Source organism: Filicampus tigris, chromosome 5, assembly GCF_054856515.1.
Source record: "Filicampus tigris isolate MCC_2025a chromosome 5, RoL_Ftig_1.0, whole genome shotgun sequence".
NCBI lineage: Eukaryota > Metazoa > Chordata > Actinopteri > Syngnathiformes > Syngnathidae > Filicampus > Filicampus tigris.
The window spans coordinates 804,256-827,812 of NC_141221.1; the positions used below are offsets into that span (position 1 = coordinate 804,256).

General features: G+C 45.2%; 6 protein-coding genes across 7 annotated transcripts; 5 read left to right on the plus strand and 1 right to left on the minus strand.

Annotated features, from left to right (window-relative positions):
• Window positions 1–202: 202 nt before the first annotated feature.
• LOC147146772 (uncharacterized) lies at window positions 203–2,957 on the minus strand. Its single transcript, XM_086031987.1, has 2 exons — window positions 2,490–2,957; window positions 203–852 (listed from the first exon to the last, which is right to left on the minus strand). The coding sequence occupies exons 1-2, from the start codon at window positions 2,665–2,667 to the stop codon at window positions 494–496; spliced, it is 537 nt and encodes a 178-aa protein (XP_085888113.1). The 5' UTR covers window positions 2,668–2,957; the 3' UTR covers window positions 203–493.
• LOC147146773 (uncharacterized) lies at window positions 2,373–7,441 on the plus strand. Of its 2 annotated transcripts, XM_086031966.1 has the most exons (3): window positions 2,373–3,456; window positions 4,612–4,959; window positions 6,878–7,441. In XM_086031966.1, exons 1-3 carry the CDS (start codon window positions 3,381–3,383, stop codon window positions 6,886–6,888), a joined length of 435 nt encoding a protein of 144 aa, XP_085888092.1. In that variant the 5' UTR covers window positions 2,373–3,380; the 3' UTR covers window positions 6,889–7,441. The 2 variants fall into 2 exon arrangements, with proteins under 2 accessions (XP_085888092.1, XP_085888091.1); XM_086031965.1 differs by having other exon boundaries at window positions 4,612–7,441.
• Window positions 7,442–7,518: 77 nt separating this feature from the next.
• Window positions 7,519–9,881, plus strand: LOC147146774 (uncharacterized). Its single transcript, XM_086031953.1, has 2 exons — window positions 7,519–7,825; window positions 8,603–9,881. Exons 1-2 carry the CDS (start codon window positions 7,660–7,662, stop codon window positions 9,727–9,729), a joined length of 1,293 nt encoding a protein of 430 aa, XP_085888079.1. The 5' UTR covers window positions 7,519–7,659; the 3' UTR covers window positions 9,730–9,881.
• A 1,744-nt stretch (window positions 9,882–11,625) lies between these two features.
• Window positions 11,626–14,480, plus strand: LOC147146775 (uncharacterized). Its single transcript, XM_086031945.1, has 2 exons — window positions 11,626–11,890; window positions 12,818–14,480. The coding sequence occupies exons 1-2, from the start codon at window positions 11,791–11,793 to the stop codon at window positions 14,116–14,118; spliced, it is 1,401 nt and encodes a 466-aa protein (XP_085888071.1). The 5' UTR covers window positions 11,626–11,790; the 3' UTR covers window positions 14,119–14,480.
• A 415-nt stretch (window positions 14,481–14,895) lies between these two features.
• LOC147146776 (uncharacterized) lies at window positions 14,896–17,336 on the plus strand. Its single transcript, XM_086031973.1, has 2 exons — window positions 14,896–15,114; window positions 15,883–17,336. The coding sequence occupies exons 1-2, from the start codon at window positions 15,036–15,038 to the stop codon at window positions 16,671–16,673; spliced, it is 870 nt and encodes a 289-aa protein (XP_085888099.1). The 5' UTR covers window positions 14,896–15,035; the 3' UTR covers window positions 16,674–17,336.
• A 390-nt stretch (window positions 17,337–17,726) lies between these two features.
• Window positions 17,727–23,061, plus strand: LOC147146777 (uncharacterized). Its single transcript, XM_086031929.1, has 2 exons — window positions 17,727–17,963; window positions 19,721–23,061. Exons 1-2 carry the CDS (start codon window positions 17,855–17,857, stop codon window positions 21,475–21,477), a joined length of 1,866 nt encoding a protein of 621 aa, XP_085888055.1. The 5' UTR covers window positions 17,727–17,854; the 3' UTR covers window positions 21,478–23,061.
• The last annotated feature ends 496 nt before the right edge of the window (window positions 23,062–23,557 follow it).

Here is a 23,557-nt window from a genome sequence, read left to right on the forward strand (position 1 = left end):
CTGGTACGGTCCTCCATATCCGCCTTACGAGAGAACGCTTTACCACAAAGCGAGCAACAAAAGCGTTTTTCTTGTGCGTGTTTTCTCATGTGTGATTTCAGTCTTTCTTCTAGGGAGAAGGTTTTCTTGCAAACCGCGCAAAGAAAGGGCTGCTCTGTGCGTATTCGCATGTGTAACTCCATATAGTTCTTCCGTGAGAATATTTTACCACCAGCCGAGCAACTGAAGGAGTTTTCTCCTGTGCGTGTGTGTGTGTGTGTGTGGCCACGTGTGACATCATGGCTGACTTTTGAGAGAATGTTTGGCCACAAGTTGAGCAACTAAAGGGTTTTTCTCCTGTGTGTATTCTCGTGCGTCCAACCAAACTTGAACGTTGTGCGCACCCTTTACGGCAAATTGAGCAACCAAAGGGTCTTTCTCCTCCATGCGTTGCCAGACTAGCACATAACGTGCAGGCCGCGTGTTTTTAGGTGTTTGCGAGCCTTCTTGGTTGCTAAGCGTTGTTTTCTATTTGGGCGCATCCTGACTGTTTGTCGTCACCTTGGCAGTCTGCGTCGCTCCTCAAAGGTTCTTCCAGGTTGTCGCTGTCTGACAGCGGAGCCAAGATGTCGTCTGGTGGCGGTCCTCCGCGGCCGTCTTCACTTGGACTGTGGCGATGAAGCTGAAAACGCTCGGGTGCTTCATCTTCAGACTTCACAGAGACGACAGCCAGTGGCAACCCGCCGGCATCGGCCTCCTTCCCTTCTTCGTCCTTCATTTCGGGGGACTGCGGATCCTTGCGCTGGAACCGGGAGCTCCCCCGCTGCGGCCGAGGGGGAAGTTCGCCCTGACGGCCAAGCAGCTGCTGCGCGTCTGCAGGACGCAAGCAAGACAAACACAGTTTAGAGCCGTAAAAGCATTTTCTTTGCTCACTCAGGGTCAGGTCGAGGTGGCAGACTTTTTTTGCTTAATTACCTCGCTGCTGTTTTAAGCGAGATGGTAGCATAGTGGCCCTTGCCCCGTTGGTTTTTTATGCATGCGGCCCTGAAAAAGTTTGAACGGTTGCTTTAAATGTTGTATCCGCCAGCCCGTCACAGGGAGCTCTGGTTCAGGCCGCGGTTCCAGCAGGTCGTCTTTGCGGCTCTGGAAGCTAACTTCTAATTGAATTCATTGAGAGGCAGGAGTCCAAGCTGATGGCTGATCACACAAAGAGTTTTAATCAAAAGCCCAGAAGTGCACAAGTGAGCAGTCTGAATACATAAGGCACGTTACAACGCTTTTTACACAGGTTTTGTGGGGCCTTTTTCTAATTGGACGAGGCCAGTCACGCCCTTGGCTTTCGCCTAATTTTAATAGTGTCACAATGGGTGACCGAACCACTTTTGTACGGTCAACACAAGGGACTTACAAACTTAATGGTATCCAATATTTGTTTTAGAGCCCATCACGGTCAGTTTTTATTCATATTGGTATCATATTGATTTGACTGAAAACATAATAAAAGGCCCCTCGTAGGCCGTCATGCATTTTATTCTTTAAACACTCTTTAACTCATTCACTGCCAAAAATGTTTTTGTATGTCTTTTCACAGTCCAGCCATTCAACCCCAGGAACTTATTTCTATTTGTCTTTTTTTTCAGTTTTTTTTTTAAACGTTAGGGTAAAAGAGGGTCTGGAAATGTCTGGCACTGAATGAGTTTTAAACACTTTAACTGGGCATAAAGCAACATGGCATCAATTTCACTTCTACAAGCACTTGCTGCCTTCACTCCAACGGGGACCATGGCGGTGTCCATTTCACTTCGACGGACACCGGCATCGAACGACAGTGGACAAGTTCAATCGCAACTCATCTCATAACCATCTAGGGCTACCTGCAGGCATTCCTGGTTGTGAGAAACGTCAGACATTTTAGGTACAACGCTACTCATAACCTTCTACGGATGTTGGTGAGCCCTCCCGGTCAGCAACTGCCTTTCTATCTCAGCAGCAGTTGCTGGTCTTCTCGAGCCTTCTGGTGCCAAGGGGCACCGAAGAACATACCCTTGAGTGTCTTTTACTGGTATTTTTGGGTCGGCAATTTTCGTTACATTTATTCAGTTACAAACTCCATACTAGAATACATGCCATTGTCTAATATTACGGCACCATATGCAGATACCCCATCAATCAGCTGTTTTTGGATGAAATGGTATGAATTAATCTTCATGAACTTTAGCATTATTTTTTCTCACAGGACTACTGTCATATAAGATGCTTCTTGTAAAGCAATGGACGGCGATCGATTGTCAATAACGTGTCTCACTAATAGTCTCAATTAATAGCTCAGTGTCTTTTGTACATTGCTGGTTCTTAAACATTGATAGCACATTATAGCGCTCCTGTTGGAGATTCTTGGTACTACACATGACAACTACTATAGCCGTATTATTATCAAAGCAATGGACTTCATTTTAAATGTTTGGAATGAATTTTCTTTCCTGAAACCTTGCGAATGTCGACAGACAGACCTTGGAGGCGTACGGCAACTTGAGTCTTGCAAACAGCTTCGAGTTGTCGCCTGTGACGCTCGCTTTCGTCTCTCGCCCGACAAAGTTGCTCCTCGTACGACGCGATGGTGCTTTCAAGCAGGCCGAAGATTTCATCGGCGGCCGCAATAAGTCGCTTCCTCACCAACTCCTTCAACATTTTGACTCCGTACCGTTCAACGAGCGCAGAAAAACACTTGAACTTCGCGCTTTGTCAGCTTGCAGCGATGGATGCTATGCTACGCTATGCTATGCTATGCTATGCTATGATAACATCCGCAGTGTCCTTTATTTAGCAGCTTGCGTTCAGCGTTTAAGGCGCTTTACCGCCACCTACTGTGCTGTGTTGGTCCCATCATGCAAGTGCGTTTTAGGTAAGCCAATGTAGCTTCATATGAACGCGTGCATTTCATACATAACTTAGAGCCCTAATATCGTTCTTTTGAAGTGCAAAACGACAGTCGATAAGGGTTTAGGGATTTGAAGCCATCTACCGTATGTCATCATCCAAGTAACTCAGACCTTGTCCATGTCCTTCACATGTAGGTTGGATACCATCTGAGGTCCTTGGTTGTTGTTGTCATATTTTTATACAATCTTGAGGAACCACAATTTTTCATCAGTACTGTTGATTGGGGGTACCGCGCACTATGCGTCGTGCATCATCCGAGACACACTCCAGCACACTGGGTGGCGCTAGCGTACGTTAAACGCTCGATGCCACAACGCTTACAAAAACAAAACAAAAAGAAGCAGAAGAAAGACGGACGTTAGCAAAGAGGCCAAAAGGAGCGACGGCGTACTGGTGGCAAAAAAGCGTTGTAAAAAGCCAAGAGTGGAGAAAAAAGCAAAGAAAAGCTTTCTGACAGAGCGATGGCGTCCCGCGAGGAGCGGAGCGAGTGGCCACCACCACTGGAAGATGCTGCTGAGAACATGCTGCACGAACAAGGTGCAAGCTCGCTCGCTCGCTCGCTCGCCTTTTAGTTCATGTCAGCACGGCCCGAGTCTCGATTGAAGACGTTTTTTCTCTGTTTCGCTCCCATCCACGTCTTGGGTCATGATTGTCGTTGAAGTTTTTCCACGGAAAGGCACAATGACGTCTCACACTACTCATTCCAAATGGAGACAGTTAATGTCTTTCCTCCACCGTTTCAAACACTATCCAGGTGTCCTAAAAACGTGTTTGAGACGATTAGAATCGCTAAGTAGCATTTTAGACGTGTTCACAGGAATTTTGGGGTACCCCAAAATAATTGTTCTACGAGATCGTTGCCATTTTTTTTGGGGGGGGTGGGGCTTATTTTTGTAAACACCGTTTTAATATGACGTGCAAAAGTATTGGAACGGACATGAATAACATTCAATATTTGGTGGCGCGAGCCTTACTTGCATCAAGGCCGCCACCCGCTCATTTCAGCAGACTGTTTCTGCATTTTTCATGCCAGCTGTTTTTTTTCCAGAGCTTTTCTGGGGCCTCTTTCAGCTCTTGTTTGTTTCCAGGGGGTCTCCCTTCACTCTCCTCTTCAGGAGGTCAGCTGCAGGCCCTTTTGGGTTAAGGTGGTCCGGTCTAGGCCAGTCTAAGACTGTCCACTTTCCCCCTGTGGTGAAGTCCTTTGTTGTGTTGGCAGGCAGCGTGTCTCGTTGCGTATACACACATATAGACATCGCAGCTTCTTCTTCTGCTACCATCAATGCAACCTATAGAAAATAGTCATTGCAGTTACATTGCAGTATTGGAAAGGGGGGGGGATCACAATGAAATTATTTTTCAAATTTAGTCCAGCCATGCTATTCAACACAATGAGGCAGCATCCTTTATCTCTTGGTTTACTTGCCATTCACAACCTTACTTTGAATTCACTGCCAACTTTCCCCCTTGTAGCTTAGCATCGCCGTTGGGAAGCAGCTCAAGGGGCGTGTCATATCTTCATATCTGTGGCAATGATGTAATAATAATGTCATAACTTAGTTTGTCGCTCAATGGTTGGTGTGTCATTGGAAAGCTGAGGTCATCTTTTGGATGATGGCCAAAAGCTCATTTCTGGAATACGGCTGGCTCACCGCGACTCGGCTCACATTAGTTTGTGTCGCTTGTGTCTTACAGATGTCCAGCAGCTGATTGGTCGTCGGCAAGAACGAAACCCTCAGCCGCAGGTGGGGAGCTCCCGTTTGGAGCTGCCCCACCACCTCAAAGAGGAAAAAAAGGGTCCACCTGACCACCACGTGATATCCTCTCGAGAGGGGGATCCGGAGCGCTTCCACGTTAAGGAGGAAGAGGAGGAGACTAATGTCAGCACCTTGCTACTGACCGTGGCCTCCGCGAAGAGTGACGACGACGCGCCCGAGTCGACTCCGCTTTGTTGCCGTCTTGGAAGACCGCCGCCCGACAAACTCATAGCGCCGCTGTCAGACAGTGACGACACGGAAGATGTGAAGCGCGCGGCCCGCCAAGGTGATGACAAAGCCTCGAAATCCTTGGACAAGAAGACGGGTGGCAGCTGCTCAGTTTGTTCGAAAACATTTGCTCAAAACGGACCTCTGATAAGACACATGCGAACGCACACGGGAGAAAAACCCTACACTTGCTCCGTTTGCGGCAAAGGCTTCAGCAATAAGTCCGACATGGTTCGACACATGAGAACGCACACGGGAGAAAAACCTTTCAACTGCTCCCTGTGCGAGAAAAGATTCTCTCACAAGGAAAGTTTGGTAGCACACATGAGAACACACACTGGAGAGAAACCTTTCATCTGCTCCGTGTGTGGTAAAACATTCACGCAAAATTCAAGCATGGTAGCACACATGAGGATACACTCGGGAGAAAAACCTTACGCGTGCTCGCTGTGTGGCAAAAGATTCATTTTGAAGCCAAACATGGTAGCACACATGAGGACGCACTCGGGTGAAAAACCTTACGCTTGCTCGCTGTGTGAGAAAAGCTTCTCTTTTAAGTCCTGCGTGGTAACGCACATGAGGACGCACACAGGAGAAAGACCTTTTCGTTGCTCCTTATGCGGCGAAAGATACGCTCAGCGGGCCAATTTGACTGCGCACAAGCGAATACACCACACGGAGTAAACGTTTGCAAGTAATTCTGCGGGGCCACTTACTTGTTCAAAAGCAATCTGAGCGGATTGCGCTTGTCCGATTACATCTTGAAAATGCGTTGACCAAAAGGAAAAGGGGATTCTGAAATTGGATAAGATCATGTAATCCACTTCGAGTTTGAATCTGGATCCAAACCATCAGTTTGTGTTATTCAAAACATTGAAGTTGTTCAAAAAAAACCCTGCAATTTGTATCATTTTGTATATATACTTTTATTTATATTTTTCACTTGATCCGTTGAAATATTACAGTGATAAAGCAAGCGTCAGCTAACAACAAGTACGCCTTTCATCATACCAGAGTAAAAATGAAATAAAGATAAGAACAATTTGGTCCCGATGAAATCAATCCCCAAACAGATTTCCGTAACAAGCAAAAATGTCAATTGAAATCATTGCTTCTTTTATCTCAGACAGCTTTTCGGTTTGTCATTCACTTGACATTGGCACTTGGCAGCGGCAGTCTTTCGCCTTCTTCAGAGTCTGACTCTTGTTTTTTTGGGGTTTTTTTGGGTTTTTTTTTTCCAACAGCTGAGCCCTGCTGCTTTCTTCCACCATGTCATGATTTCTTCCACTCGTGTTCTCCCAAAAGTGGCGTAAACGTTCCGTTGTGCTTTGCGCTGCTCTGCGATCCATCGTCGTCGTCCTCATCGTGGTCTTCATGGAATTCTGCCATCTTCCCTGCCGAGGCGTTAATCATGTTTGTTTTGTTTTGTGTTTGCGGCTTCCCCAAAATATTGTTGAGCTGCTGCATCTATTTGAAAATGTCCCTTCACACACTTTTAGAGCCTCCTATTTGTCTTGAACGGCCGTTGGCAGCAAGCGTTGAGGTGCATTGCCGCCAGCAACTGCTGACAACTTCAGATTTAGAATCATCTGTATTGGCCAAGAATGTTTAAGAACACGCAAGCAATTTGTCTCCCGTAGTTTGGGCCACTCTCGTACTACAGCAAACAAGCTACTGTGACGAAATCTGGGACATCCGCTCATTTAGATGCAATGTGAGCCAAGGCCTCACCTAGTGCAATAATGCTGACGCAACGACATCTGTTCAAGTCGTCCAGCTATTGAACGTGTCCAGTAGTGTGGAATTGGCATCCACAACAGTTGCGCAAATAATGCAGAGTGACGAACCTACCACAATGAATACAGTAATAATGTCGTTTTGGAAGGTCTGCTGTTTTTAGTGCAAATAGTGAAAAGTGCCAGGCGGTGACCAGAATGTGGAGGCTCCTGTGCTGGGCCTTTTTATTTTTCTTTCAGGATGGAGTTGATATCGGCCCTCCGCTTCAAGTCCTGACAAACTGTACTTCCCACGAACTTGAGGGTCACGACGGCTGATACAAGACAGTTGGACAGTGCAAGGGGCAGCTGTGGCGAAGGGTGATTCCTGAGGTCCTCAACCACCTCGACGGTCTTGAGCGTGTTCAGCTCCAGATGAGGAATGTGTTGTTGCCTGCAATATCGAGATAGTTGCATACATATAACTGCATTTTCCAGTGCCACACCATTTGCTGGTAGAAGTCTGATAATATGCATCGATAGTCTTCGAATGTTAGACTTGCTAACGAGAAGAAAAAAAACGATGAACTGGTGTTATCAATGCATGACTCTGCATTCGTCTCATTCTGTGCAATGAAGACGATGAAGATTGTTTGACCTTATTATTTGTTTTTATTTTATTTTATTGTAATTCTTATTTGTTTTAATGTAAAATTGTATTTTTGATAGTATTGTATATGTATGCAAAGGTGTTATTTGGATTGCCTGATTACTATGTTGTACTTTGTTATCTGAATTTTGTTAAATAAAAAAAAAGGACGATCCTCGCAAAAAAAAAAAAAAAAAGATTGTTTGACCCGCAGCTGGTTTTGCTTGTGGCTCTCGGCCGCGAGATGGCAGCAGCGAACTCCCGCGGACCATAAACTAGCCTAGAAACAATCGAAGAAGAAAAACGCGGAAGTAGCAACGCAAGTAGAACACCGCAGCTAAGCTCCAACTTAGGCGACCAAGTGAAAGAGAGAGAAAACCGTCACGCTTGCAAAATGTTGAAGGAGTTGGTGAGGGAGCGACTCGTTGCGGCCGCCGACGAAATCTTCGGCCTGTTTGAAAGCACCATCGCGTCGTACGAAGAGCAACTTTGTCGCGCCAGAGAGGAGAACGAAGGGCAACGACGACAACTGCAAGATCTTTGCAACACTCGCAGTCAAGGTTGGCTCACTCAAAGTCGAGTTCGCCATTTCAAACAAACTCTTTGTCGTCCGGCCAAGAAAAAAAAGCCTCATTGACGTCAACTGGTGCACAGGAATTCACATAAGTAACGAATAACTGGGGTGTTTTTTCCTCTTCATTTGAATGCAAAGCATTGCAGATACATGTGTAATGGAGTGTTCTTTTGTAAAGCCTTAAGAACAAGCTCAGATTTTTGCGCATTTTTCTTCAGTGAGTTGTTTGAATAGTGCAGGGGTCTGTAAGATGTCTCACTTGGTGTGAACCTGACAGGTCCCCAAGGTGATGCCAGTGGGCACCTGGCAGCCCACAGGAACCTGACTTGTTCTAAAAAATAACTCAGCAGTCATCCGACACAGGTTTCTTAGTAAGAGTGTCGAAATGATCATTTGAAAATGTAAACAAAGTGTTACATACTGTCATTTATCTGTTAACTACCTTGTTAAATCATGAACACGTTCAGTGTCCTTATAAAGATGAGCGTCATTCATTGAAAATAAGAACACCTATCAACGGTCATTTGAGCAAATGTCTTATTTCTAACTGATAGCAAGTTGGTGACCCCTGCTATACTGTATGAAGACACCAGGTATTTGGAACTGAACCCAAGTGAGTACATGAAGAATCAAGTATTATTTTCACTCCATTTTCTACATAATGATTCTCCAAACTAAGTTGAAACCAAATTTTCGAAGAGCATTGTCTGATCCCTAACCACATTTGAGCGACGCCCTGTTTTTCGTTGCTTGTGTCTCGCAGATGTGAGGCGGCCGATTGGTCGACGAGAAGACTTTGTCCCGCATCCGTGGTGGGGGAGCTCCGCTTTGGAGCATCCACAGCCCCGCCATGTTAAAAAGGAAGAGCCGGATCCTGAGCCTCCACGCTCGAAAGAGGGAGAGGAGGCTGCGCAGCCCCCGCACGTGAAAGGAGAAGAGGAAGATGCTCACGGCAGCGAGTTTCCTCTCGGCGTTGTTTCTGCGGAGGGCCAAAACGATGACGCCGACGCACCCGAGGGCTCGCGCCTCCGTCGTCTCGCTGCAAGCGAGGGCCGCTGCGGCGGACCACCGGCAGACGGGCCCTTGGCTCCACTGGCACACCGCCTCCACATGCAGGATACCATCGACGCAGACGCCCAGGGTGAAACAGAGACAACTCCTCGCCAGAAAACTTCTCAAACAGGCGCGAGACCTCACGCTCACCACGAACGTTTGCGCTGCTCCCTTTGTGGTCGAGGATTTCCTTATGAGAGCACTTTGAAAATACACATGCAGAAGCACACGGGAGAAAAACCCTTTTCGTGTCCACTCTGTGGTGAAAGCTACTCTTACAGGTACAATTTGAACGTACACATGAAAAAGCACAGGGGAGAAACAGCTTTCAGTTGTCCAGTGTGCGGTAAGTTTTTTAACCAAAAGGAAGATTGGACGGCACACATGAGAACACACAAGGAAGAAAATAACTTGAAATGCTCCATTTGTGGTCAAATATTCCTTCACGAGTCCGTTTTGGAAACGCACACGAAAACACACACAAGAGAAAAACCTTTCAGGTGCTCCATTTGTGAAAAAAGCTTCTCATATAAATCCGATTTGAAAAGACACACGAGGACACACACAGGGGAAAAACCCTTTAGTTGCTCAGTTTGTGGTAAAAGTTTTATAACACGCCCAAATTTGAACGTACACATGTGGAAACACACAGGAGAGAAACCTTTTGCTTGTGCAATTTGCGGTGAGAAATTTGCTCAGAAGATCACTTTGATTGCGCACACAGCAACGCACACCGGACAAAAGCCTTTTACGTGCTTAGATTGTGGCAAAAGCTTTTCTTATAAGCACGGTTTGACTGCACACATGCGCAAGCACACTGGAGAGATCAAAATGTAGTTGTTCACTTTCTTTTCTTGGGAGCAGAGTTTGAGTTGTTGAGTGTACCCATTGCTCACTTGTGTTCAAGACAATAGGACAAAAATACGATGCAACCACACAACAAATGTCAAAGTCCCAGTGAGCTGAAAATAAATGTGTTGAAAATGGAACACACCACACAGAGTTGTTAACAAGCCTGCCAAATTTCACCCTGCTCAACTGCCAATCAAATCCGCCTTTTGTCGCCTACCTGCAAAGTTTCAGCTGAACAAATATATATTCCTTTGAGGCCTCCGGTCGGTGGCTGCAATATAACCCAGCGGGTGGCCGCCGGGCTTTTCCACACCGCGACAACGAGGCGCTCTCAAGCGGCCACGCTATCAGACTGCAGCAAAGACGATACGGATTGTGATCAGATCCAAACGAGCTCAGACTCTCGGCAGACTTGCTGTTTTCTGGCAATTTGTTGCAGATGCTGCATGTGAAACGTAGAAACTGAATGCCGAGTCTCTGTTTTGTTTTTTTAATTCATTGATTATTATTATTATTTTTACTGACTGGTGACAAAGAGCAGACCTGCACCGGACGACGTGGGCGTTGTGACTGGACTTGAAGGCCTCTGAATGTATTTTGGGCCAAAACCGTTCAGAGCTTCATAAGTTAGCAGGAGTTTTGAGTCCGTACTCTTCGAGTCAGGGAGTCGGTGCAAAGACCTCAGAGCAGCAATGATGTGATTTACTCTTGAGGTCTTACTCCAGCAGCAGCGTTGTGAATCAGCTGCAGCTCTCTGATCGACTTTTCAAAGCAGAGCACAACGGATGTAGAGTTGTGTGTTATCCGCATAGTTTCGATCATTTATTTTGTGTTTTTCTATTATCTGAGAAAGTGGAAGATTGTAGATGTTAAACAGAAGTGGCAACAACATGGAACCTTGGGGTACTCCACATGTAATTTTGGTCTGCTCTGATTTCTAGTAGTTATTGACAGAAAATAATCCCTGTCTTTACGAGTTTGACTTCTTTCCTACTCCTTTCTGGACTAGCAATACACGTGTTTTCTTTTTGAATATTTATATTCTATATTTATATTGTAGGTATTTTGTTCTCTTTTGTCTTTTGTGTGTGTTTTGTTTTTCATAAAACACTTTGACCAGAGCAGTCACAGACAGTGTTCTGATGGATTCAAAAACCTGACTGGAAGACGTCAAAGCAGCTGTTCACTGTAAAGCAATGACAACCACAGTTTAGCTGTTCAAGCATTTTACTTTAGAAAGGAAGATTTGGTTTTGGCCCGTATGGTTCATTAAGGTATTTTCTGGACTGTTCTTTCTTAAGAGTGGCTTAATAACAGCTATTTCGGATAGGTGGAAAAGACTCCTAAGATCAGAGACGTGTTTATGATGATGTATCAAATTAGATGCCGATTTGAAGAAAAAAAATTGTATGTAAAGAATTCAGACAGCAGAAGTAAGACATTACTTGGTGTTGAACATTTGTCAGTGATTACATTAAACTGTTTCTTGGTGTTTCATATTCTCTGTCTAATATTTATAATTGTCTTTTTAAATAAAAACAATCACATCATTTGTCAATATAACAACAAATGAAAACAAGACAAAATATTAAAGATATTCATTACAGGCAGATTATTCGATTTTTACAATACTTTGCCCTATTGTATATACATTTACAACAGAGAGGAAACTCAGAGATAAAAAATAACAATTTTTTAAAACATTTTATTTAACGACATAAAACATACAAAAATGCTAACAGTCAGTTTTGTAACAGTTGTGCCAAGTTGAGCCATAGAGGAGAATAAAATCTTGAGCCGTCTTCCATACCGACCCAAGATGGCTGCCTTGCCATACATAGCACGTCTGCCATCTTGCGAAAAGCCACCACAGAAGAAGAACAAGGCGGAAGTTGACGACGAGAGACCAAGTGCGGGTTGCAGGCGGCCTGCCAGTGAGAGCGAGGTTGAGACGTGTGCTCGTGGCCACCAATAAAGAAAGACAACCAACTGTTGGAGTCGTTGCTAAGGAAACGAGTGAAAAGATTGCGACTGTTTGAAAGAACGATGGCGTCGTTCGAGGAGCAACTTTGGCGAGCATGCGAGCAGAAGGAGCGACAAGAAGTGCAATCTGTCCCCGAAACTCGTAACGTGTTCAGCTGCCAAGGTCGGTGTTGAACAGTCATTCGTTGAACGTTTCACATTTTGCACTAAGCATCAAAGTAGACTGTGACGGGACACGTCTCGAGACGTTCTCTCGCAGTGCGTTGGACACAATCGGAAGCAATTGGAGAGTATATTGTAATATTGTAAACTAGGACAAATTTGCAGTTGTCGCTTTTGTGTTCATTTTGTCGACCAGTGGGTAAGTTAGCTCCGTATTCCTAAATGTTGCTTTTCGCTGTTGGCACCGCGCCTGGACGGGCAGAAAGAGGCTCGTGATTAAGCGCAAAGCGGGAAGTGACGTCATCCCATTTCGCTCGTTGGCTTTCCACGCGTTAACTTGTCCAGCCTGAGATGTCGTCGAGAAGTTCACGTGAGGAGGCAGAAATGACGTCATCTCTCCTCGACGTGGTCAATGGATGGAAACGTCACCAATGAATGAATGATTACAATCTCAACCTACTACGTCCACATACAGTATGTTGATGTTTTAAGTGGAATACTTTGAAGTGGTTACCCTCCGGTGAAGTGATTCCTTACCATTGTATGGCAGGACAATAAAAAATATTTCAGCATTTTTATAACGACGACCATTTGCAGTCTCTTGGAGCTTTGGTGAGGGTTCTTTTTTTTAAGTGATTAATTTCCAAATAAAAATGCATCAAAATCATTGATGTTATGAATTATTGACTTATCAAGGCTTCATCATCTCCAGTATTCCACTTTTCACAATGTATTCCTATCGGACGTTCTTGAAAGGATGTGATGTGCTGAAATCTAAAACGTATATATAAATATTGAATTCATCGTTCTAACACTTTAATGATGACAGGGAGCCTTTTGGAGCCCAAGAGCTTTGAGTTTTAGGGACCACAAAAGAACAAAAGTCTATTTTTTGACTCGTGTGGGCTAAACTCTGTGTGTCCAACAGACGTTCAGCTGCTGACTGGGGGGAGCTCTGCACACCCGCGGCCCCCCGCTGTTCAACAGGAAGAGGAGGACCCGCAGTTCCTCTACGTTAAAGGGGAAGAGGACAACATTGACATCAGCAATTTGCCACTGACTGTGATCTGTGTGAAGACTGAAGAAGAAGAAGGCGCAGACCAAGACCCACCCGAGTCGTCACAATGTCAACGTGGCAGTCCAAGTGGAAGAGCGGCGCCGGACCGACGCTTGGCGCCACTGTCAGACAGCGACGACCTGGACGAACCTTCGAGGAGCGCCGCCGACCGCCAAGCGGATGGCCGGCAGTTGAAAAGCTCTGAGACGACTTCTCCGAGGCGCAGGGCGCGTCAGACACGCCGAGAACCGTTTCACTGCTCCGTTTGTGCTCAGACATTTCCTTATGAGAGCACTTTGAAGATACACATGCAGAAACACACCAGGGAAAAACCTTTCGCATGCTCACTTTGCGCTAAAAGCTTTTCTTATAAGTACAGTTTGACCGCACACATGCAGAAACACCCGGGAGAAAAAGCCTTTCGCTGCGCAGTTTGTGGCGAGCCGTTCCTTCACAAGTCTAATTTGGCTGCACACATGAGAACACACGCGGCAGGAAAAGCTTTCGCCTGTGCCGCTTGCGAGAAACGCTTTTCTGCCAAGTCGGATTTGAAGAGACATGCAAAGGCACACACGGGAGAAAAACCTTTCAGTTGTTCACTTTGTGGTAAAAGTTTTACTTCGAGGCAAAATGTGAACATACACATGTGGACGCACAATGGACAAAATCCTTTTCGTTGTTCAGCTTGTGGCGAGGCGTTTGCTCAAAAGGTCGCCTTGATTGCACACACAGCCACGCACACCGGCGAAAAACCCTTCACGTGCTCAGTTTGCGACAAAAGCTTTTCTTATAAGTACAGTTTGAAATCACACATGCAAACGCACACGGGACAAAAACCGTTCGCTTGTTCCGTTTGCGGAAAAAGCTTTTCTTATGGAAACCGTTTGAAAGCACACATGCGGAAACACACTGGCGAAAAACCTTTCAGCTGTTCCGTGTGTTGCAAAAGCTTTTCCTATAAGCACATTCTGACTGCGCACATGTGCAAACACACCGGAGAGAAACCTTTTAGTTGTTCGGTTTGCGCCAAAAGTTTTTCTTACAAGCACACTTTGAAATCACACATGCTAACGCACGCCAGGGAGAAACCATTCAAATGCTTACTTTGTGGCGATGGCTTTACTTATAAGAAAAGTTTGACTGCACACACGCTGACACACAACGGACAATAAATTCTTTCCCTCGCTAAATCATGCAGTGCAACGGCCGTTACAGTTGTATGTGTTCATAGATGATGTAGATTATGATTAGTTTTGAGCACTAGCCTAGATGATGACGCGTTGGTGGGTTTTGTCAACCCATATGGGCCCTGTTGTGGTCAAACTTCTTTTTTTATTTTTTCATGTTGCCGCGGTTGACCCTCGCAGCGGCAGGTACTGAGAGTAACGTCAGACTGGGTCACTGCATTGTGTTGGATAGATATGAGCGGGGGTTAAGATCAGGGGATTTCGTGTATATGATCTGGTGCGTATGTGAAGCCCTTCGAGACTTTCCTGTGATTAAGGGCTATATCAATAAATTTGACTTGACTTGACCCCCCGAATGTGAGTCTTCAACACAAGAATGAGGACGTTTCTACACATCCCCTCTTATGTACGGCAAAATTATACATACAAAAAAAGATTTGAAAAATCCAAATTTGTGGTCCTTGGCTGGACGAAGGATTACACTGCTTTACAATTGTGTGTGTGCGTGGTTTTTTTTTTTTGTACATCAATATTGAAGCCTGTAAATTCAATTTGAGCAGTTAAACGAGGCACAGAGTGCACCTGTCGTTTTGTCACTTTTAATCACTGCTTACAAGCTTAAAGGTGTAGTTAGCCATGCGCCTCCTGTCATACAACACCGCTTACTGTTTGGTGGCCTCCCATTTTTAAACACGTGAAATATCCTTGCAGTACCATATAGTGCCGCCAGAGGGCAGCAGGTTAGTACCCCGGATACATTGAATCCCGTAAGCCACCACCGAAGCAGAATGGGCGACTCTTGAGGAATCGTGAACGACAGACAAAGGTTAAAGTTGTGTTTGTGGTTGCTACCAGAAAAGGTCAAAAGGGTGAAATCGTTTGTGTAACTGTTTGGAAGAACCATGGCGTCGCAACTTTGGCGTGCCAGAGAGGAGACCCAGCGACACCCACAACAACAGGACGCCATTTTCTTCGGCCAAGGTCTGTCCGTATCCTGCAGAGAAGACAAACTACAATTCTACACTTTAACTTTTGATACAATCATGAATAGACGCGGCTTATCTGAACTGTGCTCTTTGTGTGGTGCTCAAAGGTTACAAGCACGGTATCAATCTTAGATCACCACTACTAATGTGGCTCCAAGTACAATTGTCAAGATTAACATGAATGTACAGTAGCGCAGTAGGTCTAAATGTGCATGGAAATAATATTGCAATATACACAGTTTGAACATTAACACTATGCCTAAATATAGGACAGTTATACGTAAAAGCTCAGGACAACGGCACTGTGCTTGGGCAGTGATTCTTTCGAGTACTACCAGAGTGAGTCTTAGGATAGGTTCACACCGCAGGCAAATGCGACCTATATATATACAGCTCAGTTTGTGTCATTCCACATCAGGGTTTTAATAGTTTTACATTTTTCATTAGAGTTAGGCTTTATTCCATTTTTACTTTTGCTCATTAAATTCAGTGAATTAAATTATAGAACGTGTGTGCTAGTTGTATTGGTGTCGAAAATGCTTTCTTTTAACCTTAGTGCGCATGACACTTGTGGAGCTTCACTATGTCAAGTCAAATCCAATTTATTTATATAGCCCTTAATCACAGGAAAGTCTCAAGGGGCTTCACATATGCACCAGCTCATATACACGACATCCCCTGATCCTAACCCCCAGGAGGGCAAGGAAAAACTAAAAAAAAAAAATATCTGGGGAAAAGCGTTTGTGTTTCTGGTATCCTGCAGACGTCCAGCAGCCGATCGGGGGGAGCCCCGCTTTGGAGTGTCGGCAGCCCCCCAACGTCAAAGAGGAGGAGGAGGAGGAGGAGGAGGAGGCTGACGTCAGCGACTTGCCATTGACGGTCATCGTGGTGAAGATCGAAGACGCGGACGACGGACGACGGACAGCTCCGCTGACAGACAACGACAACACGGAAGACTTGGAAGCTGATGGCAAATATTTGAAAAAGGCCACGAGTCTTAACAAGAAGAAAAGGTCCAAAGCGCGCAGGAGACGTCTCACGCGTAAAGAAGGTTTGACTTGCTCAGTTTGTGGTAAACAAATTCCTTACGAGAGTACGTTGAATGAACACATGCGGACGCACACGGGAGAAAAACCCTTTGGCTGCTCAGTTTGTGGCGAACGTTTTGCTCGAAAAGCCAACATGAATCGACACGAGCAGACGCACACGGGAGGAAAAGCGTTCGCTTGCTCAGTTTGCCATAAAAGCTTTTCGTATAAGCACAGTTTGAATGTCCACATGACGGAACACACCGGGGAAAAACCCTGGCGCTGTTCAATTTGCGGTCAACGTTTTGCTCGGAGGGAACGTTTGCATGGACACGTGAGAGGGCACACGGGGGAAAAACCCTTCCGTTGCTTAGATTGCGGGAAAAGTTTTGCTTCCAAGCAAAATGTGAACGTTCACATGAGGACGCACACAGGAGAAAAACCCTTCAGTTGCACGGCTTGCGGTAAGAAATTCACTCAGAAGTTTTATTTGAATGCACATGCGCAGAAACACAATAGCACATAATTCCCATCAGCGGCCCTTCACTTCAAGACAGAGCGACATCGTCAGAGAGGCTTTACGCTAGAGATGCGGCAATGTTTGAAATAGTGCCGAGGTGTCTTGGTTATAAAAGTCTAAGAAATGGAGCTAAATGCTATCTCTCAGCGCCGGCTGACTTGTTGTCATGATGTTCTATCATTCCCCAACCCCCTCCTCCCCGTCTGATCGTGCAGATTCACATTTGTTGTTACAACTTGAAAAGCACTCAACTGAAAATGACGCCTTTTAATAACAAAAAATAATCATACATCCGACTTCTATGGCGCTTTTCTGGACAACCGGACAGTCAAAGCGCTCACGATGAAGCCATTATTCGCGCGCTCACACATTCACGCTCAGGGGCAGGCTGACGGAAGCCTGGCGGCCAGTGTGCGCCGACGGACGGCCCCTCCGACCATCATCAAACATTCCGAGCCAGCCGAACACCAGTCCGGCAAGGTGGCCGAAGTGTGTTGCCCAAGGACATGACGGCACATGACTCGGACAGAGCCTGATTCCAACAGTGGACGCTCCGGTTAATGGACGACCCGCTCTACCCAGAGCTTGGCATGGCCTAACTGCCACCACCCGCTACTTGAAGCACTTGGAAAATACCTCTTGCTAATATTAAACATGATTTGAGCATTATGTATTTTGTGTTCACTTACAATAAGTGTCTTTATCCTCAACATTCCTGCCCATTAATTTTCCACACGTGTTATAGTCCAATTTTTTGATAATACAGGTACTTTAATCAAATCCTGTAGCCTTTTAATACTGTGAAAACGTGTAGAGTGAGATTTTGATAAGATATTCATAATGACACACAGTGACTCAAAACAGAGGGAAAACAATATGAACCGTCACAAGTCAAATGTTTTGTCTGCTCTTATTTGCCATAAAAAACGTAAACTGACTGACCTCAGCGTTCTTTTTCTTCTTTTGCGAGCAGTCTTGAATAGCGCCGCAAGGGGCACCCGCGTTATATCATAGACGCTATGTTCACCGTAAAACTACCGTCGAAGAAGAAAAAGCGGAAGTTGGATTGCTTTTGAGTCGGCGGTCAAAGCACCGACGTTGAGCTCATGTATTTGTGCTGCTCGTTCGAAGAAAACATGACATTGTTGAAATAGTGACTCAAAAAATACTCGGACCGTTTGGAAGAGATGGCGTCGCACGAAGAGCAACTTTGTCGAGCGAGAGACGAGAAGGAAGGACAAGCGCGACAACTGGACGCCATTTTCTCGGCCTCCGGTGCCGTACCGCACAGTCGAGGTTTGGCCACTTGAACACATCATCGATTGCTTTATTATTCCAACGTCGAAACACAAGTGTCAATAGTCTGAATAAAGTTGATTAAAAAAAAAGGGGCACTACATTACATCATTCGGTACCATGTACACGTTAAAACGCTCAACGAGTACGCCGCATCTTTATGATATAGCTTAATTAATTACATAATACAACGTAAAGCACACCAAATTAACCCTCAGTGTACCTACACGTCTACAAAAAAATACACTAATTTTACACGTATTTATACACGTGACACAACGAACACATAAACTACACTTTCACACTTAGCCCAAATCATTAAAAGATCTGTTACATCAAGCGCAGAGGCTCCGTGCTGCGCCGATCAGATGACAGAAATTTCACGGCCTTGGTTGGTTGGCTGGTTGGCTTGCGTTTTAGAAGCAAGTTGGAAGAGGTTCCGAGCAACACTTCTACTGTGAACAGCACAACCTCTCAGGGCCGTTTCGGTGTGCGGCTGCTCCAGTGGAAAAGTGAAAAACTGACGTTAGGTAAAAACTGAAGCCTGCACGAGCAAGCCGTAGACGACGGAGGGAAGGAAAAACTCCCTCTTGGGAAGAAAGCTCGAGCAAACCCAAGACTCGGTGTCTGCCTCGGCCGCCCCGGTTAGAGAGGAGAAAAGGAGAGGCAGTTGATTGATTCAGCTAAATAACTGCAAGCTGAACGTCCATTTTTTTGTTGTTGTTTATTTTGGTGCAAATTCTGGGGACCACGAGTGAATTTGTGTTTGTGGTCAAAGCGCTCTTGTCCACATCTAGGCAAAGTACGGCCCGGGGGCCACATCCGGCCCCGCCAACAGTTTCTGAGCTGCCCTCACAGAGATCATAAAACGTAAAATATGCAGTGCTTTTATTTTGAAAGTGGTGCTTTTATTTGATGAAGCGAGGTCGCGAGCAAGTGTTGCCAACTGCCAATGTTTTTGCTCTTTTTCGTGACTATCTGACCTTTCCCTCAACAACTATTTCCTCCAAAAAGAGACGAGCCAAAACGACAAGCGTGCTCCTCATGTTAGCAACATTCAGATTTCCTGCACAGTGGAGGCAAGAAGGCCAAGAGTATCCGGCCTGCTAATTCTGTGGGCAAATCTGCAGATTCCAAGGTTGTGCATGTTGTGCAAGTCTTCACTGCAATGTCTCATACAATACATCACTGTCAATATTATACTTGCCACTTATCGCTGTAGAGTTGACGGTCGTGACTACCAACGGCTAGAATTGTTAGGTTGGGTTGGTGCACAAATTTTGTGTTATTGTATTTTTCAAGTGTCAAGATGCAAGTGTAAAGTTTTAGTGGCTGCTTATAATTTGCGCTTAAACTTTGTATTCCCTAACTATAACTGCGCGTACCCTATCTACACGCGCGGCAATTTATTGAAACAAGACAATATGCTTTTCCGAGAAGAAAAAAAAGCCTACTCCTTCACAGGGGTCCGGTAGCTTTGAATTTTCTTTTTTTCTTAAACGATTCAAGTGACCATTGAAAAAGTGCATTTGTATTGGTCCAATATTGACGTTTGTTCGATGATCTTGAACATTAAAGTGGGTGGAACCATGCAAAAAAAAAAAAAGGAAGCATTTGAGAAGAGGGCAGATAGCTGCTGGCAGCATCGGAAGTCCCAAAACCTCACGTAGATCGCGAGCTCCCGGCGTCACGCCGAATGCGCGTTGAAGTCAGTTGGACACGCTTGCTCAACTTTTTGTTTTGCTTGCGTCTTGCAGACGTCCAGCAGTCGATCGGTCGTCGGGAAGAGCATCCGGAGCCCCGTGGCCTGAAAGAGGAAGACCAGGGTCCGCAGCCGCCCCGCGTCAAGGAGGAAGAGGAGGAAGTCGACGTCAGCGAGTTGTCACTCAACGTGGTGGTGGTCAAAAGCGAAGAAGACGACGACGACGACGACGCAGCCGAGTGGTCGCGCCTTCATCGGCGCAGTCCCGGCGGGGACCGCCGCGGGGGAGCGCCCTTGGCTCCGCCTTCACGCGGCGGCGACGCGGAGAAACCCTCAAGGAGCTGCGGAGACGACGGCGGACGCTTGGCAAGCGCCGCAAAGGAACATTTGACCTGCTCACTTTGCGGTAAAAGCTTCTCTTGTAAGTACAGCGTGAAGGAGCACATGAGAACGCACACGGGAGAAAAGCCCTTCAGCTGCTCCGTTTGTAGTAAAACCTTTGCTTGCAAGTCAAATATGGTGAGACACATGAGAGCGCACACGGGCGAGAAGCCAACTTTTCATTGTTCGGTTTGCGGCGACACCTTTGCCCAAAAGGGCTCGTTGATCGTGCACATGGCGACGCACACCGAAGAGAAACGTTTCGCATGCTCGCTTTGTGGCAAACGATTCGCCAAAAGAAAAAATATGGCGGTTCACATGAGGACACACACGGGAGAAAAACCCTACGGTTGCTCCGTGTGCAGCGAAACCTTTGCCAAGAAGATCTCGTTGATTGCGCACACGGCCACGCACACCGGAGAGAAGCCTTTCACCTGCTCCGTTTGCGGCGAAAGCTATTCGTATAAGCGCAGTTTGAACATACACGTGCGGACGCACACGGGCGAAAGTCTGGTTAGTTGCTCGGTGTGCCGTGAAAGTTTTTCTTACAAAAAGAGTTTGAAAGCGCACATGCGGAAACACACGGGAGAAAAACCTTTCACCTGCTCCATTTGCGGCGAAAGATTCACCTATAAGCAGACTTTAAACGCGCACATGAAGAGGCACACGGGAGAAAAACCCTTCAGCTGCTCAGTTTGTGGCCAAAGTTTTACTTATAGGCCGACTTTTAACGCACACATGAGAACGCACACGGGAGAAAAACCCTTCACTTGCCCGGTGTGCGGCAAAAGCCTTTCGTACAAGCACAGTTTGAACGAGCACATGCAAACACACGCAGAAAAACGCTTTAGTTGCTCCGCTTGCGGCCAGCTATTTGCTCAGGAGGCCTCTCTGAGTGCGCACACAGCAACGCACACCGGAGAAAAACCTTTCACCTGCTCCGTTTGCGGCGAAAGCTTCACTCAAAAACAATATATGCTCAAACACATGAGACGACACACGGGGGAAAAACGCTGCGCTTGCTCGGTTTGTGGGAAAAGTTTTGCCTCGAAGCAGCATTTGAACGTGCACATGTGGACGCACACGGGAGAAAAGCCCTTCAGTTGCTCAGAATGTGGCGAAAGCTTCACTCAAAAACAATACATGGTCAGACACATGAGGAAGCACACCGGGGAGAAACCTTTCATTTGCTCTGTCTGTGGTAAAAGTGTGACTTCCAAGCACAGCTTGATCGCACACATGCGGGGGCACACGGAAGAGAAACCCTTCACTTGTTCCGTTTGCGCCAAAAGATTCACGAGCAAGAGAAATCTCAACGTACACATGAGGACGCACACGGGAGAAAAACCCTTCAGCTGCTCAGGGTGTGGTAAAAAATTTGCTTTCAAGCAAAACCTGAACGCACACATGCAGACGCACAACAAGGAATAAACGCTGTACATTCCCGTTTGTGCAAAAACTTTTTCTGGGGAATTTTTTCTTCCTACCAGTGACATTTTCTGTTTTTCTTAAATTGTTTGCTCTTTGGATTTTTAAACTTTTTTTAATTTTTTTTATGGGGGGAAGGGGTATGATTAGGCAATGGGCTTTTCATGACAAACGTTTTTTTTTTTTTTTGTTATTTAAAATGAATGGCGGGTTGGTTCACTTGCTCTCGCCTGCCTTGTTACCAGTGGTGGGAAGTAACAAATTACAAATACTGCATTACTCTACTTGGTACATAGGTTATTCGGATACGCGTACTTCCCTCAAGTATTTATTTTTCAGACTACTTCTTATCTTTTACTTAGTCAGATAAACGTACTTTCTACTCCTTACTTTGTCAAGTCAGCACTCTTAAAAACTGTTGGATCAGAAACAATCCAAACTGGGTTGAAAACGGACCGAGGCCACTTTTTGGGGTTATTTATTTAACCGCCAAAGTTGGCTCAAATGAATAATGCACAAAACAAGACCATTTTGTGGGTTGTTTTTGTCCAAAACGAATGATTTGTGGTCAGCTTCAAAAATGTTCAGTCTGATTTGAAAAAAGACAAATAGGCATATTTGTTTTCACTTTTTATCATTTGCTACATTTAGCTCATTTCTTCATAGTCAGTTGACTTGGACAGCAAAGCTGCAGCAACACATGTCGATAGCATTGAAGTAGAGGTGCAACTAATTGACGGTCAAATCAACCAACAAGTGTTTTGATGAGCGTTTCATTGTTTGGAGATCATACAATTGTCCAAATCAGGAGAATTTCAGCCTCTCAGCAGTAAATGTTTTCATTTCTGTTGAATTGCATGAAAGCATCTTTGTGTCTTTTCAAACTCAAGCACTTGCGAAAATCAGCTTTTGCGTTGGAGAACAAGCAACGTTTTTGCTGCTTTTCAGCCGGATGTTACAGATCAAATCGGAATTGTTTTGGTTGTGCGTTTTCTGCAGTCCATTTGAAATTTTTCAGTAAACGGATGTAAATGAAATTTAGATATATGTTTGTCCACTTCAATCATCAATTGGAAAAAGGAATGGACAGACCAGTTGATTTTGAAAAGAAGCATTAGTTGCAGCCCCTCATCTAAGTTTAGGAAGCTCTTGGTAGAAAAAAAGACGTTGTTCTCAGTTTGAGGATTATTTAATGTAATAAAAGAGGGAAATGACTTTGTTTTTTTAAATGTATGCTGTGGGAAATGATCCAAAAGGTTAGTGTATGTCATTGTATGTCTTTACTCCTTTGACCGAAGGAAAGGAGTCAAATCAGTACTGGAACAAGCAAAGAAACTACTTTGGTATTAGTAGAAGTCTTCCTCTATTCCCAGGGGCTTCCCTTGCTTTTCGCAGAACGCTTCAATCCACCCCTCAAAAATAAACAAACAAACAAAATAAAACAGTGATGCAGTGAATCGACCACACAAAACCAATTGCAAAGCTTTTGTCTGCATTCATTGGAATGTTTTTGCATTTCGTGTTCAATTTCTTCACTGATTCTTGTGTGACTGCAATGTGCCACTTCAATAAATGATTTGAGTCCAATTTTGTGTTTGTGTCTCTCACATTTTTTGGAGTACCGACAATTGTAAACGGGGCTCATTTTTCCCTACTTGATTGAGTGACCATCTGCAACCCGAGCATGCACAGCCACCCAAATTTGACCTCAATACCCCCACAACTGACAAATGTCTTTTTTAAAAGGTCCAGTTCATCGGGGTATGTGTGTGTGTGTGTGTGAGTGCATGTGTGCTTGTGGACATCTGTCTTTGTGTATACTGCAAAGGAGGGAGCGGGTCATCTTTTGATATTGTATTTTGATGTTTTTTTTGTACAGCACTTTGGGTTGCATGTTTACGTGTGAAAAGTGCTATATAAATCCAATTTGATTTGATAAGAGAAGGTATCGTTGAATAAACAATTGATATAAAATAATAAAGAACTAGCAATGCTATATACGGTTATGCTCTCTAGGTAAAAAAACTTGGGCGTGCTAGAAACACTCAACATGAGTAATACAGCTCGCTATATAAACTTCAAC